Below are 19,097 nucleotides of genomic sequence, written 5' to 3'. Positions count from 1 at the left end.
TCATATATAACCACCCAGGGAAGTAGTCGTCCCCCCCTCCCACTAGCTGCCACATTATAAAAAACGGAAATGGAACTTTAAAAAGGTTACCACCTTAATTAAAGGAAAACAAAGACTGTCCACCAGGGTGCTGGCTGTGTTCTAGAAACAGGCCACAACAAAAGGGGTTACCCTTCACAGTGTTACTTAAGTGGTGCAACCAAAACAAGCAAAACTCCAAACAAATATTATTTTAGACGTTGACAAGTGATGTGTGAGAGGAAAAAAAAAATGGTGCTGTAAGAGATACGAAGGATTGATGGAGAAAATTCGGGGAGGCAGAGGTGGGTGATACAACCATGGTGGAGGTAGGAATGCTATGAACAGGCAAGCAAGCTGGCAACTGCAGGCCCAGGAAGGCAGACTCTCCCAGGTCCAGGCTGTGAGGCAGGGACTTGATGAAAAGCTAGTAGGGTAGAAGCCTGGTGAGCAAGAGGGCACAGGCCAAGGCCAGAACCCCGTGGTAAACCAGGTCAAAAGCCCTGCGCCAAGGTAAGGGCAAGGAGCAAGGGCCAGGTTGTTCAGCTCGCCCACGCGTGTTCGTGACCGCCGCCAAGATGCTCAGCACGTGGACAAGGCGACAGGGAAGGCCACTTGCAGGCCGAGGGGCGCCAAGAACGAGCCAACGCTGGGCGCGGGCCATCCCTCTAAGAGCTACCACCATCCATCGGGTGAGTGACCCCGCCCGGGCCCTCCGCCACTAGGCGGCCAGACAGACATCCTTTGGCCCCGGAGGTGGGCCTCTCAGCCGAAACTCTGGCCAAAATCCCACGCGGAGATAACACAAATTGCAATCAGGGCGAAGTCCTGGAGAAAACAGCCCAGTTGATTGCTGTCATGTTTCCCCTCGCGGCTTCCCAGTAGAAGCGCCAAGCTCCGTTCTTCAAGCCACCCCCCTCCAACAGCAAGCGCATTGGTTTGGCTCCTCTGTCTGGATTGGCTGAAGTTTTACGCCTCGGCCCAGGATTGGAGGACGTTTGTCTCGTTCCTAACCCCCGCGTCGATTGGTCACTCTTCTGCTTCTGGGCGGAGCATCCGGGGACGGTTTCCACCCTCTTGTTTACCGGCTGCGTAGTTGACGCTACCGCTAAAGTTCCCTGTTCAGCTGCGCGGGCCAATTGCGCCGCTCGCCCCGCCCTCGCCCCGCCCTCGCCCCGCCCTCGCCGCGCTCCCTCACGGCCTCCCGCGTGGTACGGCCCACACCTTCAGAACGCCGGCGCGCCCTCCGCCCGCGCTCACTCGCTGCTTTCCCCCCCCACCCCTCGCCGAGTCCGCGCTTGGTACGGCCCGCGCCGCCTCCTCCGCTCCTGAGGGAGGCTCGACCCCCTCCCGGGCCGCGGCTCTTGGTGCCGCCCGGGAGAACCAGGTCATCGGCCGGTTCCCGTGAAAACAAAAACAATCGGCGGCGCCGCCGAGGGGCGGCCGAACGCGGCGAGCCAGGGGGGCCGGGGGCGAGACGGGGCGCCGAGTAGGGCGGGCGAGCGAGCGCGAGCGGCGGGGCCGGGGCGCCATGGGGCGGGCGGGCACAGGCTGCGCGGGGCTCCCCCGGCGCCGCGGCTAGCGCGCCCGCCTTGCCTTCGCCTCCCGCGCCGCCCGCCCGCCGCCTTGGGGGAGGAGGAGCAGGACGCGGCCTCGGTAGGGCCCGGGCCGAACCACTGCGGAATCCTGGGCGCCGGGGAGCCGAGCGCCGCGGTCTCCGGCATGGATCAGTGCGTGACGGTGGAGCGCGAGCTGGAGAAGGTGCTGCACAAGTTCTCGGGCTACGGGCAGCTGTGCGAGCGGGGCCTGGAGGAGCTCATCGACTACACCGGCGGCCTCAAGCACGAGATCCTGCAGAGCCACGGTGAGGGCGGGCGCGCGGGGGTCGGGGCCCTGCGCTGCGTCTGCTGGTCCCCAGGCCGCGGCGACCCGCCCGGAAACACGGTGGCCTGGGGCGGGGCTGGGGGTCTTGAGGGCCGCAGGTGTGCGAGTGATAACGAGGGTCTGCGCAGGACTTTGTCTAATTTTCGGCCTCGCAGACTTTTCCAACCCTGATGGTTCTTAGTTGAACGTTCTTAGCTGTGGGTTGGTTTCCACATCATCCGCTGCTGCAACTTCAGAGTTGGACTGATGTGGGCAGGCAGCTCTTCTAAACTCTTCCTAGGAAGCCGGCCGATTTAAACCATTCAGCGCCCCTGCTGTAGCCTCTGTACAGTCGGACCGGGCAGATGTCGAGTTGCTAGTTACTTGACTTACCTGGTCCAGTTTGTACTTGTTAATAATCCTTTCAGAAAACAGCTTTTCCGTAGAAGGTGTTTTGCCTAGGTTATTTCATCAGTGGCCCTACATCTTGTACCACAGATGCCAAGACTAACTCTGAGAAAGAGTTTTGTGTTTTAAAAATAACATTAAAGGTCTGGTACTTTGGAGCCACAATGCTGACTCTTTCTGAATGAGAGGTAAAGGACTTGTAATATTATGGATTTACTCAAGAGGCCGGGCCCTTGTCAGTTTGTGGGCTGAACAGAAATTAAAGAGATATTTATTAGTCAGGGAGAAATGCGGATGTAGCAGGTGAGATTAAGGCAGTGTTAGCCCTGCCTCTCTCCTCTCCTTTCCTCTACACCTTTATTTCCCAAACATTTCAGTTGTGGGTGACTGCTCCTCCCTGGTAAAGGAGTCTGACAACTTGTGACACAGCTGTCACTTGGAACGCTGTATATATGCAAAACATGTTGATGGCTTCATGCGAAAAGATTATTTGACTGAATTGATGGTGATGGTATACTTGATACTAACAGAATAAGGTGGGGTGTGAAAAAATCTGTTGAATTTTGATTCATGAGATGAAGTTCAAGGGTTTGAATATATGTGAGGCTCAAGCCAGCTTTGAATTTATAATCTTGTCTTCATCTTTCTAGTGTTGGGATTCCCAGTGTGCCCCTCTGTGTTTTCAGATATTTCTAGAAGGACAGTGGAGATCATAGGATGTGAGATGAAAAGATCTTCGGCTCTAAACACAACCAAAGTAGAGCAGAAATGAAAAGGGCAGAAAAGGATAAAAAGAGAGCTGCTTAGCTGGTACTTGACATTTTGTGGACAAACCAGATTATTTCAGGCTAAGAAAAAAATAGTGCATACTGAAGTGGAAGGCAGTCAATCCAAGGTGGTCCTAGCTCAGGGCTTAAAGACACCCCCCTTTCCCAGAGGACATCTTTGTCTTTTGACCGAAAAGGGGAAAGCCAGTAGGGGAAGATAATGAACATAGGGCCTACACCTGGAGAGGCAGAAGGAATGCTCCCTTTTGGGGGACCAGATCAGAGATTGAGGGGTTACTTGAGAGAGAAAAGATAGAGAACAGAGTCCTTTCCAGAAGAGTGAGTATGGAAGAGGAGAAGTGGTGGTGAGGTTTGTGTTAGGGAAGTTGCAGTCAGTTCCAAATGGTTAAAATGATTGTAAAAAATGCCAGGTCAGGGATTTTAGGCCTCTTTGCTAGTAAGGGAACGTTTCACAAAGCCTGTGGTATGAGGGGTAGTAGGCACGGTATATATACCATGCTGTTATAACACATAGTGGGGCTTGTTCTCTTGATTGGCAGCCTCTTTTTTTTAAACGTTCCTGTGTAACAAAAGCCTCTATGGCATCTGTTATTTTCCTTTAATCAGTTGAATAGAATTAAGTAATGAAAAGTAGTTAACCGTGAAAGAAATCCATACAATATTAGGTCAGGTTTTTTTTTTTTTTTTTTTTGGTTTTTCGAGACAGGGTTTCTCTGTGTAGCCCTGGCTGTCCTGGAACTCACTTTGTAGACCAGGCTGGCCTCGAACTCAGAAATCCACCTGCCTCTGCCTCCCGAGTGCTGGGATTAAAGGCGTGCGCCACCACGCCCGGCTTAGGTCAGGTTTTTAAGGCAGTCTTATTTTGTTTCTTTTGAGTGAAGATAAACATGCTTTGGTATTTGATTGCAAGTTTCTTTTTTTTTTTTTTTTTTGGTTTTTCGAGACAGGGTTTCTCTGTGTAGCCCTGGCTGTCCTGGAACTCACTTTGTAGACCAGGCTGGCCTCGAACTCAGAAATGATTGCGGGTTTCTTGAAGCAACTAATTTCTAAGTTAGAGTTTCAAGCAGGTGACGTGCAGTGGATATTATATTGAATCTTAAACCTGCTCCTTTCAAAGGTGTGCCTGCTGAAAGCAGAGTTTACCGCCCTACTTTAAGGCTTGGAATGTGCTTTCTGGGCAAGTAATCTGGTAGCTGCTCTGATCTGAGGGAGGGGCTCTATTGGGCTTCTGTCAGGGCTCTAGGCTCTTATTATGAGTGGTAGGTAATATTCCTGGGAGAGGAGAATGAGTAAAGTAGAACCTTGGAGTCTGTAAACATCACCTGCCAGATAGGATAGAGGACAGTCGCTGTAGCATACTGAAAGGTGACTTCATGGTGCAGAAGCATCTTTTTACCAGAAGTGGGAAATCAGTCCAATTTTAAAAAGCTATAATTTCTTAGGTTTACTTGAGTCTGTAGTGAGAAGTCTGAGGTAAAAGGGATCACAGACAACTATATTAAATGAACACAGCTAGATGGTTGTAAGTTCACCCACTGTGTCGCATCCTTCCTCCAGGTTATAAACACCACCCTAGGGCTGACCTGGAACTGTCCAGCCAGCTCGAAATGACCTCTCTGTAACCCGAAATTGTTCCATGTGAAATTTCTCTATTAGCTGTGTCTTTTTAAAATGTAGCTTTCTTAATGCACATACTTGAAGAGAATAAGGGTGATGTGGATAGTCACTCGCATTTGGTTGGATTAGTTATGCTGTCACTTTATCCATCCCTAGTTCTTCCACTTGGAAATGGGATGGGCATTTTTTTTCTTTCTTTCTTTTTTTTAACTGAAGTTCCAGTGTCTGCTAGAGGAATACTGTTGACATATAAGAAGGAAATGCAGGCTTTGAGTGTGGGTGGTTCTAGGGCAGCTAAGGTGGTAATAGGAGTGTGAAGGGGCAGCCGCCGAGGCTAGGGAGAGCTTAGAGAAATCTGGCTGAACTGAGTCATTACTTTATGCGGAGCCTGATACCAGATGCGTCTCTTTGGTCTCTTTGTTGCCTTGGATCCGGCACAGAAGCAGGAGGCTGGGCCTCAGTGGGGTGCCCAAGGTGGGAGGGATAGACAGGGTTATTCATGGCGAATAGAAAACAGGGACCAGTATGTTGGTCTGAGACCACTCTTTAACCTACCTTGTCAGATGTTCAAGAATTGTATTGAGCTCTGCGGCTTAGCCTGAATTATTTTGAAGTTCACTCTCTGTCTCGAAAAACCAAAAAAAAAAAAAAAGAAAAAAAAAAGAAGTTCACTCTCATTAACTCCCCAACTGAAAGGAGAGGGTGCATTCCAGACAGAGTTGTGCCCACCTTTCAGTGGAAGTTTTCCCAGAAGAGAGAAATTGGCTGTAGATCATCATGGTTGCTGTTGCCTGGGGATCCTTTCCAGGATGCTCTTGGTCTAATGTGGGTGATGCCTTACTCATTCCTGTATGTGCACTCAATTTTCACATGTGCTTGAGGGTTTACGTCAGTAGATTGAAGCTCAGATCCAGACACTGGTACTGAGGTCATAGACTGGATATCAGGTATAATAAACTTTGCAAAGCACGCGTTGGTTTTAGTGACCTGGCTCATGAAGACTCTGCTCCTCCTTCCCCCTTTCATACTTTTCTATTGGAAAGTACAATAAAAAAATGTTAATGTTTTGTGGTAGAAGAAGAATAAAAAAAAAAGAGACTGAAACAGTTTTTTTTTTTTTTAATAATTTTGTTAACAGTTTCACAATATGCTTAAAGTATAGTTGGGGAAATTATAGAGTTAAAGGATGTGCCATATTAAATTTTTGGTTACTTTTATACTAGTACTATAAGGGTTTTGGCTGTACTGGTTATCAAACCCAGTTATGAACACTAGGCAAGCTGTTGACCACTGTTTATCCCCGGCACTTGAAAGAAGTTCTCTTGCTTGCTTTTTTTTTTTTTTTTTTTTAATTTTAATTGTATTTATTTTGAGTAGGTAATAAATGCAGATAGTTTAAATCTAAAAAAAAGCTTCCTGGGAACAAGCTTCACCACTGTCCAGAGCCTCCTTATTACCTGACAGGAGGAGATGCTAGTTTCCATTAAAAAAAAAAAAAAAAAAAAAAAGGGGGGGCTCACTAGTAGATTTCTTGCCTAATACCTCAAAAATGGGGGCAATATGGTCATGTGTCACCTTTTAAAATGTCATTGGCTGTGTATTTACACTTAACTATCATTACAATTCCTGAATTGGTTAAAGACTTTGTGTGTGGAGTTATGAACACATAAAAGCACCTTAAACAATTTTTTTCATGTATTCATTTATTGTGTGTGCTCGAGCCTGCACATGTGAAGCTAATTAGACAAGTGAGTATAAAAAATATGCAGGTAATATTTAAAATTCATATTTAGATCACTGAGGTCTAAATGCATACTATTTAGGTCTAATACACTATTGTGTTAATAGAGAGAAACCAATGGTTGAAGATTGAATATGCATAGATAGCTTCCAGTCTAGAAACTGGGTTGTATGTATTACAAATACATGTTGAAAAATATGCATATGTGTATATAGAGAAGTATTGTGTGCTAAGTGTGACCTGCCTATGTCAAGTATACAAGTAGAAGGAATCAGTTAGGGCCTGGTAAACTCATAAAGACCAAGTAAGGTTAGCTAACTCGGTGAGATCACATAACCAGGCCCCATTTGTTGAAATTGTGCTAAATGCTCGAAGATACTCTTGAGAGAAGAAAGACTTTTGAGCTTTGAATTGAGTACAGTGTGGTCTACAATAAACACCTAGTGTGGAAAATAGCTTGTGAGTGGATCATAAATAAAAGTTTGGGTGGATGGCTATACCATTGTTCAAGCACAGTAAAAGCCTAATAGATGGGTTGCCAAGCTACGTAGGCTATTTTAAGCAGGAAAATAAAAGGTCAGTGTGTTTCCAGTTGGACTTAAAAGTGGATTTAACTTTCGTTAGCCCATTCCTGACTAGGCTCCTGGAGGGGACAATTCTTTGTTGTATGGAACATTGCTCATTTAGATGTGTGTGTTATCCAGTATTCTTTGGGTTTCAAGTGGCATGGCAATTTTAATTAAAGTAGATTTTTTAAACATGACTGACTAGGCTCCAGTTAAGCAAGGCTGGCATCTGAGCCACAGGAGGTGACATCAGGAAGCCTTGTCCTCCATCAGTAATGCTTTCCATGGTTACTTGCATTTTCAGTTTTCCCCATTTAGAGGGGAAGATGACTGATCTAGCTCAAAAGACAGGAACATGTCTAGCAACATTTCCCAACATTACTTTCTTGTTTCGTATTTCTGGTCACCTTGAGTTCTGCTCATCCTGCCTGTATCAGGCAGAGGAAGAGCTTGAAGAGCCTGGGAAGGGCACATTGCCCATAGCATATGTTGTTGAAAATGAAGAACCCGAGTTAAACCAGCCATTGTGTTCCCAGAGGCGCACTGGTGACTAGCCTGACCTTTCCTGTCTGGCTTTAGTCTTGTAGCCTGTGTTCATACAATAGTAAATACTGAGCTGTTTAAAGTGATCTTGTCTGTGAGCTTAAGTGGATCTTACTTCATGCACCTTTGGATTTGTTTGACATGGCTTTGATGCCATGTAGTAAATATAAAGACATTTCTAAGATTATCTCTTAGGTGTCTTCTAATTCTGGATAATACCACTGCTCAGGGGCTATTCCAGAAATATCCAGATATAGCTTGTTTTAGAAAAGTTACAAAGGACAAGTATCTATGAACTTTGTATGTTATTAGGGACATGGAGACTGGCATGAACTTTAACAGGAACAGTGCCTTGTAATGAAGACCATCGAGGTGATCATAGTAGAGAAAAAAGTCTGGTTTAGAATTGGGTGCTGCCTACCTGTGGTAGGGTTTAATAACAGGTGGAGATGTGGGAAGCAGGGAAACGATGAAGAACTGGGAGAGGGTGGCAAGAACAAAGGTACAGAAAGGGAGATGGGGAGAGAGTGGGAGACAAGCATTAGAATTGGAAACATTCCATAAACTCATGGACACCAGGAAGACTGACATTGAGTCTCGAGGTGACATTTTAGTAAGGACAGGGTGGGGTGGTGATTGGAGGCCTTTTGCTCACAGCCCTCAAGATGAAGTTTGGGCCTGTTCTTGAGCCATAGTGGTGGAAATGTGGCTTCCTAAGGGATCTTTGAGAGTGACTGGGACTTGTGCAAGGATGGATGGAGTTGGGCAGAGTCGGGTAAAGGTTGGAAAAATCAAAGGTAAATCCAAGCATTTAAGCAGGAGTGAAAGGGAGAATTATGGAACCAAGAGAAAAACAAGCTTGGAAAAGTGGGAGGAAAAAAATGTTAGTTTGATCTTTTTTTTAAATATGAAATCCAGATTTAAAAGTTACATTGGGTTCAATCATTCAGTTTTGAGACACTTAGAGATTAAGTGTCTGTATTTTGAATATGGGGTCTTTAAAAATAAAGACCATCTAGAAGACATTTGAAAACATGTACCTGCATTTCTCCTTATTTTCTCTGTAGTTCTCATCATGGGTGCTTTGAAGTCCTCTACCCCCACCAGTGACGGTCATTGGTTAGTTCTCTGCTTCCAGGACACTGTTGTCTGTACCATGCAGTTGAGCCTTTAAATACAAACTTGATTGTTTCAGGTTTCCTGCTTGATATACTAGGCTTGCAATTTGATGTAGTGGTCTTTAATAATGCCCCTGCCTCAGAATACTCATCTGTGACTTCACTGCTTGAACACTAAAATGCTTTCTTTATACATTTGCTAATCTTGAGTAAATCTGATGAGTGTGGCCCCTTCCTCTGGGTGAGGTCTGAAAACTTATCTATTGAACAGCTATAGCATAGGCCTTAAAGTTGCTCTCCTTGGCCACGCTTAGGTTGTTAATGCTATGAAATAGTTCTTTGTTATTTTTAACATTAGGCTTAGCTTTTCAAGTTTCTGTTTTAATACTTTTCAAGGAGATCCATGTTCACTCTGACAGGTGGTGACTTTTTAAGAGTTGGTTTTAAGTCCTAATGTCTTTTCTCTAGGAACTGGTAACATGAGGGAACACTGCTGGCCAAGGCTTTGACACTCAAATGTTAATTGAATCCAAATGTCTTCATTTCTCCCCTGCTTTTGACATTTTTGGTTTCATTTTTATCATTAACTATTAAGATTCTAAACTGGGAATAGTGGTACATACAACTTTAATCCCAGCATTTGAATGCAGTCAAGGCCACCCTCATCTACTTAGTGAGTTCCAAGATAGCCAGAGCTACATAGTGAGACCTGTCTTGAAAACAAACAAACAAAAATAAATGGTTTCAAAGGAAAAAAGGACTCTAATAAAAGAGTGGGTTATAAAAATATCTCCCTCTAGTCTTATTACTGATACCTAATATTCTTTTGACTTGTTTGAATTCGAGCTCTAAGAATGAATCACTCTGTCTATCAATCTATTAATCTGGGCTGGAGCTTGCTGTAGGTAGCCTAGGATGACCATAAACATCTGAGCATCCTTCATTCCCCCACCTACACTTCAGTGCTGGGATCACAAGTGCATGCATTCCCATCCCTGTGCTTGGGATTGGACCTAACGGTTTATGTGTGTTAGGCAAGTACCCTTATGTTCCAACACTGTGCACTTGTTGGTTTATTTTGTTCTCATCTTTAGGAACTATTCTCACTGAATTCTGGAATACAGATTTACAAGATCTGAGTTTTTATTTAGGTGTAGTTAGGATTATGTTTTCTAAATGGACTTTTATTTTTTTGCATTATAACTTTTTTCCTAGTTTGTTTTCTCTATTCTGTTAAGATCTCTGTCCATTTTGTGAAAGTGAATAACTCAGGAGAGCTCAAATGCAGTATATGTTTATAAACTAATTTTTTTGCCTCTAGCATATTCATAAAAATATATAAATAGGGTCTGTGATTTCTAGGAAATCTGACAGTTCATTTTTACCAAAATATTTTTATCTTAGGTGGTAGATTTTAGACTTTGAAAATCTGAATCATAATTTTCTTGGGTACTTTCGTGTGTGTGTGTGTGTTTTTTTTGACTGGCTTTATAATGTTCTCCACTGTAGAGGGCCCTGTCTCATATGACTGCTAGGAAGCCTGTACATGATGATGCATTGGTACCTTTAAGCTCCTTTTTAGAGACCTAGTTAGAACTACGATTGTCAGCTGACAGGCAGATGCTTCAATCTTCTGCGTTTGGATGCTGCTCACTGCCAGCTGTGGCTTTAACAATGGTATATTTTGTTTACAGTGTATGCTTGTGCATCACCCTCCACCCCATTTGAAAATAAACACCAGACAAATTTGGAAGTTCAAACACTGGGTTGGAATTTAGTTGTCAGTTTCACTATCTTTGACTCAATTGAATTTAGGTGGGTCAAAATGTAAGTGAATATTGCCACAGTTGGCCACGTGGGTTTCTTAGCTCTGTGCTGAGTAAGGAAAAATACAGAACAAATAAAGGGTAGAAAGTACTAAAAATGCATTGGTGGTTTATCAAAGCCAGGCTATAACTAGAAATTTTATAGTTTTAGCTTTGTGAGATATTTCTTTGAAGATAATTACTCTGCTGTGTACTTTCTGAAGAATTCTTTTCTTTTTTTTTGGGGGTGGGGGAGGTTGGAGACAGGGTTTCTCTGTGTAGCCCTGGCTGTCCTGGAACTCACTTTGTAGACCAGGCTGGCCTTGAACTCAGAAATCCACCTGCCTCTGCCTCCCAAGTGCTGGGATTAAAGGCGTGCACCACCACCACCCAGCTGAAGAATTATTTCTTTGTGTGCATGTGTGTACATGTGTTGAGGTCAGAGGACAGCTTTGTGTAGTCAGTCTTTTCCCCCTTTTGGGAGTTCTGGGGATCAGAGTCCTCAGGCTTGGCAGCAAGCACCATTACAAACTATCTCACCATGCTGGGATGCACTCTGATAAACAGACATTGAGATGGGTGTCTCTATCTTTAACACAACTTAGGATAATGAAGATGCTAACTCAAAAGTGACTTGTGTCAGAATACAAACCTGTGTATTCCTGCTGTGTGGTCATAGAAGAGAGAAAGAACTTAGGATGGAAGGGGAGCAAAAGGACTTACTGTGCCATATTTGAAAATAAGAGTATGTGCACACATAGGCTAGTATAATAGTCTAGGGGAGGTAGTGGGAGGAAAGAGAAGGACTGTGTATGCGCATGCATATGAAGGTTCTGGGAAAGGGGGTACTGTACTATTATTTCTGGGCTTATGCTGGCATTTGGAATGTGTAGGCCAGAGTGCTGTTATGTAGGAGACACTAAATTCTGCAAGGAGCCAGGAAATCCACAAGCTGCTGTTTGTGACACTGCTGGCAGTTTTAGAGTATGTTGGTAATATCAGCTTCCTATGCTGGACTTGCAATCAAGAATATTGTGCAACATCTATTATTTTTATATTCATTTTGTAAAGGATTATTGAGCCTGGTGTTGTGATACACACCTTATAATCCTAGTATTTTGGAGATGGGATCAGGAGGAATGTGAGTTTAGGGGCAGTCTGGGATATAAAACAAGACCCTGTAAAAAGCAAAACAAGAAAACTGCCTTCACCACCACCAACACAAGTTACCGAGTGCTGTTATATACCAGTCACTGTAGTTAACTGTTAGGGATTGGATACCGAGCTTCAGTTAGTTTCTTGGGAATGATAGACAGGTATTATAACAAAGTGTAACACACCCTGATTGGGAAGCAGAGGATGCTAATGAAACAGACATTTTTGTAACATAGTGTTTCTGTGAAACTAATGGACATAAATCCTGAAATGACCAGGCACAGAAGCTGGCAGGTAGACCTGGACTCCTAGCCAGGCATCACAAAAACCATGTCACCTCAGTTAGGGGCTAGTCTAGTCTGGTGAATGTCTGGTTTTGGAGGAGTCACTGATTTACATTTCTGAAAATAGTATACTTAAACTCTTTCTGAAACAGAAGGGGCTAGCCAGGTGTGGTGGCTCATTCCTAATAGCAGCATGGGGAATCTGAGGTAGGAAGCTCACCGAATTCATGGGTGGCTAGTTTGGTCTGCAGAGTGAGACCTTTTCTAAAATACTACTACTGCAACAACAGTGACAACAAAATAATAATAATAATATCATTTGTTTTTAAATGTGCTATTCTGTTAGGTTTAAAGTGTCCTCCTCCCTGTTGTACTGGGAATCCTACATGCTAGGCAAGTGCCCCATCACTGAGTTATATCCCTACAATTACAGAAAAGATTTTTAACTTAGCTGTTGTGTGTGATGGTTGAGTACTTGGTTTTAACATTCTAATTAATGCTCATGGTCATTTAATCAAGTCAAGTTAGATGGGACCTTATAATGTACTTGTCACTGCCCACGCTGGCATTATCTCCTCGGTTGTGCATTCATGTGGGGTCCAGGGGCTCTATCACATTTAAAGACACAGTGAACACAGACTTTATCCTGGGTAAAAAGTGGCCAGCCTGAGCTCCGATTTAGTTACATACAGTAAAGATTAAAGATGGTTGTGTTATTATTTCATTTATATCTAGGAAGTAAGTTAATTAGATTTGTTTCACAGGAAGGTTCTAGAAGCAGGTTGTGTTTTCATAGAAAGTTTAGGAAAACAATAAGTTCCCCTTTAGAACTTAGAAGTTTGATCTTGTCTCAGTCAGTCTGGTCATTTTAATGATTTTCAAGCCTGTTTTTGCCTCTGGCTACTTTATACTGAGTACATTTGAAACTGCATTAGTAGATCCTCTCGGAACATGGCTTTTCTTCAGGTGATTCCACAATAAATAGTTTTTTGAGTTTCCAGATAGGAAGGCTTTGCTTAAGTGCAGGAATGTGTTATGAGAATTGCCATTAACGAGTTTTCAGTGTTGTGTGAAGATTGTCACGTACTTACACACCTAGATGGCACAGCCTCTTACGCATCATCATATAGGTGGCCCATTGTTATTGAACATCTTTATGTAGTGCGTGACTGTCTCAGGTCTCTGAACTTGGAGCTCACTGATTTAGTAACACTGTGGCCAGCAACCACCAGTGACTTTTCAGCCTCTGACTCCCTACAGTGGGGTTACAGGTATGTGCTTCTGATCTTGACCTCCAGGCCTGCATATGTAGCTGTCTCCCATGTGTGCACTGGTCAGCATCTCCAGTTTAGTTAAGTACCAGTTTAACCTCTCTCTTTCCTGGCCCTCTGATGTGCACATCTTTGTTTCATCTTACTTGTAGGCAACACCATCTTTGGCTCAGTATGAAACTTGGAGGCAAGTGTGAGGCTTTCCCTTCCTCAGGCCAGTCAGAGTGTACTAGGCTGTCAGCTGTCAAGTGGGCTGTTGCCACAGTTGCCCACCTCGCTGTCCTGAGTCTGTTCTTGCCCTTTTCTTGTCCATCAGAGTGGTCATATTAAAATATCAGTAGGTACTTGCTCTGCTTCAAACAGTGTAGTGGCTCCTTCCTTCTGTCACTCATAGTAAAAACTAGTCTTTACAGCACAAAAAAGAACCTACAGAGCCCAGGAGCCCGTTGTCTCTTAGACCTGTTTCCTGCTATTTCCCCAGCCAGAAGTTGCTGTTAGACACACTAGCCTCTTCTTCACTATGCTGTCAATATTCTAGGTGTGTGTATTCTGTGCAAGGCTGCTCAGGTTGGCCTCAGGGTCCTTGTCTCTTGCTTTAACTGAGGTTGTAGGCATTATCTACCATACACCTGCAATAGGACAGACTTCTGTTGTTGCCTTTTGGAATGCGCCCTCTCCTCCCAGGGTAGCTAGTTATGTCATTTACTCACATCTACCATGTCTGTTGTTCATCATTTTGTTTTTGCAGTTGATTATCCCACACACCTCTGTCTCCCCCCACTTTCCTTACAGCAGTGATCTTTCCCATACTGTCTCATTTGCCTTATTGTGGTATCTGTCTTGCAACGGAAAGTAAGTCTTGGGGCAAGGGTTGTTGACTGCTGTTTAACTGCTGTCACCTGCCCCATAGTGGAGTCACTAGACATGGATATGATAACTGCCTGATGGTATAGTTCACAGTCTGTGGTAAGGATATTGTGGAAATAGTTTGTTTCATAATAAAATTTTATTTTTTAATTTCTAAAAATAAATAAATCCAGTTATTTCTTAGTGTACACTTGAAAAATAACATCTGTAACTGTGGCCATGTGCTTCAAGGAAGATACTGGTTTTCCTTCGTTTTTCTTCCTGTCATTGTGGAGTTTGCTTTAGTGAGTCACCAGTATTTTTTTCTTTCTCTCTCTCTCTTTTTAAATAGGTCAAGATGCTGAATTATCAGGGACACTTTCACTTGTTCTGACACAGTGCTGCAAAAGAATAAAGGACACTGTCCAGAAGTTGGCCTCTGACCACAAAGACATCCATAGTAGTGTTTCTCGAGTTGGAAAAGCCATTGATAAGGTATGGAATTGAAGACATTGTTTTTTGTTTTTAATTTCCTTTTAGTTACTTGCTATATGCTTGTGTGTATGTGTGAGCATGCAGATGAAGATCAGAAGACAACTTGAAAGTTCATTTTCTTTTTCTACCACGTGGGTCCCTGGGATTGAACTCAGGTCATCAAGAGCCACTCACCAGCCACAGAGGAGCCTTTGCGTTTCTAACATTCTTCCTTTACCAGCATCTTGATACCTTGTTCTCTCTTAAAGTACTTTTGCCATTCCTTTCTTTCTTCGTTGCTTAGGATAACTTTTACAGGTCTTTTGTTTACTGTGTTATCCTTGTTAAAGTTCCCTGTTGCTGTTTGAGAAACAAAAATAAAAATAAAGCCATACAATTCTTGCCTTTGTAGCTTTACTCTTCCATTTGCTTTTATGGCTAGAGTCCTGGTGAATATAGTTGCAGAGAAGTTGTGAGCCACTGTGTGGGAGTTTGTTTATAGGAATAAGTTGTTGCTTCCTAAGTGAGTCCCTGGCTATGCCCCGGGACTGTTGTGGGATGGTTAGACTAACACCCTATGTGTGTCCCTCTCGCCTCACCCTGACTCTTGTGTTCTGTAGGCAGGCTGGTTGCTTTTCTTTAGTGTTGTCTTCCATTCAGGTGAGTGACTTGGTTGTTAGGGAGCTAGGCAAGCCATTTTTGATAAGTGATTTTTTTTTCCTAGTGATAGTTTTTAATAAGCCATCCTTCACTAAGTGATTGACTCATAAGCACTTTCCATTTTTAGCACTGAAGCTGTTTTTCCCATGGGATTCACCGACCGAATGGAGTTTAAGAGGAGCGGCCAAGTTTTCTGGTCTGATGTCTCTGACTACTCCATTTATTAGGGAGTGTGACTGGCCATGACCATCTCTGTTTATATGTTGTAAACTTTTGAAAGAAGAGGCAGACTTTTGGTGGAGAGCTCTTTATAGCAAACATACCTCCTGAACCGACCTGAGCCACTTCCCCCGTATGTTCAGTGATGGTGGCGCAACATAGATGGTAGAAGCTGCTGTAATCTGGAGCGTCCAAGAAACACAAGAGCAGCCCCACTGTTAGAAGTTACCCTGTGGTGTAAAAGTATTGAAAGGCTAGGCTTACAGGTGTTTAAATCAGGACAGCTTCTAAAGAGATACATTTGCTGGTAGGTGTGGTACCACAGGACTGCAAGTGGCAGGGCCTTTGGGGACTGTATGACTTAGGGAAGTTTTATTAGCCCGTCAGGGTGATGGTCTTGGGTTAGTGAGGGCAGTCATAAGCAAATGCTGGGAATGCAGTGAATATTCTCTGAAATACCTTTGGAGTTTGAAACCTGTTTGGTAACTTGATGTGGGTGAACATGGCTGTGGAAGTAATCTTAGCATCACACCATCATGGGGCGGTGGCACGGGAAGTTATCAGTTGGCTGAAGTGTAGCCTCCCTCAGCCTTGAGCAGGCTGGTTCAGACCTTGCCACTGTGAATGAGACCACCTTCAGACCAGTGTTGGGCCAATGCTGGTTAGTCTAGCCTGTATCCTTTTGCACCTACAGCAACAATTTCAAAAAGATGAAGTTTAAAGCCAGCGCTAGCATGAATACAAAGTGTTGCTTACTGTGCCAGATACATCTTCTTCTTAATCTTGCTGTAGAGCTCTACCAAGACAGTGTTCTCTCCACCTGTACTCAGGTCCCTGTTCGGACGCTACCTGTGGCCACCTGTGGCCACAGGACCTGTGTTCCTGAGTGGGAGGCCAGAGCTGTAAGAGAAAGTGGGAGAGAAGAGACGAGGCCAAGACAAATGCTGATCAAAGCCCAATGTTTACTGAAAATCTGTGCTTATAAAGGGGGAAAGCCCATGTCCTGCCGATCCACTCTTGATGCTGATACCAGCCTGTAAGCAATTAGGCTGACAGTACTAGTTTGGCAGCAAGGTGTTAGTTGCCAGTTGCTAGCTGTGTCAGGAATTTCTCAGGAAGGCAGGTTCAGCCTCTCAGCAGGTAGCAGTGTCTTGGAGAAGGGCAGTGGCTGGTGACAGAACAATAGAACCATCTTGGCACCAAAGTGGTTATTTTGATGTATGTGGAGTGGGTATTTGTCTTAAATCATCTACGGGTGAAGAGCCATTGCATTTGCTTAAGAAGCTTCAGATCATCAAAGGTGCATACCTTTAATCCCAGCACTTGGGAGGCAGAGGCAGGCGCGGATTTCTGAGTTCGAGGCCAGCCTAGCCTGGGCTACAGAGTGAGTTCCAGGACAGCCAGGGCTACACAGAGAAACCCTGTCTCAAAAAAACCAACCAACCAAACAAACAAACAAAAAAGAATCAGCTTCAGATCTTTGTGGCCAAAACATACTGGTGGTTCTGATGGCAGAGAACCCTAGGAAGTTCCTGGGTGACCTGCCGGATCACTGGGCCTGCTGCTCTCTGCCTTAATTAAGGGAGTCATCATCTGGGCAGCAGACCCGAGTATTTTTACAGTGAGAAGAGCTAATGTCCAAGGCAGCCAGTCTTACCTGGGACAAGAACCCTTGCTTGGATTAAATGGGGATGGTCTCAGCTGTCATCTCAGGTTTGTGTGTATGCCACCTTCCAGCTAAGTACCAGTTTCTATTGTCCTGCCATAATTATCATAAGAATTCTCTTTTGCTCTTAGACCCCTTTCTGCAGTTGACATGCTGTGCATGGCTTCCTCCAGATACAGCAGGTTTTTATAAACATCTCTACAGGTTGTCAGATATTTTGACTAGTTTTTTGAGCAAAGTAGTAAGGTGTACCTGGTGTTTAAATTGAGTACCACTTTGAGAATGGGTGTCTAGGGAACACATATATAGTTAATAATTTACATTCTGACTTGGGATGGAAGAGGATATTTGAAACATGTTTCTTATTAGGTATTTAATGTAGTCTCACAGTTTTGAGATATCTTTTCATGTACTTGGAAGTTGCAAGGTCTTCAAATAACTACAGTTCTAAAAGAAACAGAATAGTTTCTTCCAGAAATGTGTTTACACTTTTTAGGAAAGTAGCTTAGGTTTTACTTACAAAGATTCTTTTCATCCAGCATAGGAAATTACAACAGTTCGTGAATACTTAAGTACTTGGTGGTAGGGCTCATTTTCAGGCATCTTTCTGCACATACTCCGTGTATTTTTGGTGTCTACTATGTTGCCCAAAGAGGAAGTTTCTGACTGGATATTCCTAGATGTTGTGAAAAGGCTCCATGTATATATGAGGAATCGATATAGGCTGTTATTACATAAGACTCATCTAGCTTGCTAAGTCCTACACATTTAACTTGAACTTGGCAAATGTATGCAAGCTCTGGGAAACTTAGGGCCAAGGTGGGGTACATTCAGGTATTGGTGTTAAGTAAACAGGATAAAGCCGAAACCATTGTGGTCCATGGATTGTGGACACCAAGGCAAGCCAACCGACCTGCAGACTGGAATGCTGTCTAGTTGCCTGTGAGTGCTGTTTTATGGATACTTGCTCCTCCCAGAAAAACAGTTGCCTCCTTAGGAGCAGGCTGTATTTGTTGTTTTAAAAAGCATATCAACAATGAACAGTCTAAAGTAAAATATAGAGCTTTCAGCCCTGTGAACTGGAATGAGTTTGTAATTTCTACAGATTCAAAACATAGGATTTTGAAAGAGCTGTAGAAGAAAAATTATGACCTTTCTTTAAGGGAAAAGGAACTTAAAAAGATTTATTTGCCTTTATCTTATGTGCATTAATGTTTTGCCTGCATATATGTCTTAAGGTGCCAGCTCTCCTGAAATTGGAGCTACAGACAGTTATCTGTAGTTCCAACAGACAGTTGGAACTCAGAAATCCAGATGCTGGGAATTGATCCCAGGTCCTCTGAAAGAGCAGCCAGTGGTCTTAACTGCTGAGCCACCTCTCCAGCCCTAAAAAGGCAACATTTAAAGGACTAGCCAGGCAGGCATCATCTATTAGGTGTGTATGTGTATTTGTACAAACAAGACCCAAGTCATTCCAGTTTGCTTTGGAAACTTCAGGTTAATCGTTGCTTTCTTTCTTGGAAGACTTAAAGGAATGGTAGCTTAAAGTCGCAGTTGAGGTTAAAATCCTTTCTTCCAAAAGCCTGTGTTACTTCTAGTGTGTGTTTCATACGCTTGTGATGTTTTGTTTGACAAGTGGGTATGAATGAAAAGTGTTTAGTGTATCTTTAAAGCCCTAAGTAGTAAATTTTTCCCCTTAATGATTTAAGAAGGTTTTTTGTTTTGTTTTTCCTTTTACTATTATTTTTTCCTGAAAATGTAAGCAGAGAAGTTTGTATTATCGAAGGAATTTTCTAGCTTTTTATTATTGTGAATATAAAACATTGAAGTTTTTACTTTAATGTGTTACCTATTAAAGTATTTTAATCCTTTGATTTTGTCAAAATTTTTTGTCTTGTTTTTTTATTTAATTCACTTATTTTTTTTTAAAGAAATGGTGTGTTGGACTGCTTTTAATTTTCTTTCTTTCTTTCTTTCTTTCTTTCTTTCTTTCTTTCTTTCTTTCTTCCTTTCTTCCTTTCTTCCTTTCTTCCTTTCTTCCTTTCTTCCTTTCTT

The 19,097-nt window shown here is 43.4% G+C and overlaps 1 protein-coding gene across 2 annotated transcripts in view; it reads left to right on the top strand.

The window, feature by feature from the left end:
* The first annotated feature begins 1,240 nt into the window (after positions 1-1,240).
* The window catches only part of Rmnd5a (required for meiotic nuclear division 5 homolog A), a 56,507-nt gene continuing 38,650 nt past the window's right edge, over positions 1,241-19,097 (top strand). For both annotated transcript variants that reach the window (XM_029478384.1, XM_021164691.1), the window contains exons 1-2: positions 1,241-1,882; positions 14,376-14,518. In XM_029478384.1, coding sequence (XP_029334244.1) covers positions 1,741-1,882; positions 14,376-14,518 — 285 coding nt within the window. In that variant the 5' untranslated portion in view covers positions 1,241-1,740. The remainder of the gene's footprint in view (positions 1,883-14,375; positions 14,519-19,097) is intronic.

This window comes from Mus caroli, chromosome 6 (assembly GCF_900094665.2).
Source record: "Mus caroli chromosome 6, CAROLI_EIJ_v1.1, whole genome shotgun sequence".
Lineage (NCBI taxonomy): Eukaryota > Metazoa > Chordata > Mammalia > Rodentia > Muridae > Mus > Mus caroli.
Note: the sequence above shows the minus strand (reverse complement) of the source record. Positions and strands in the feature narration are given on the sequence as shown.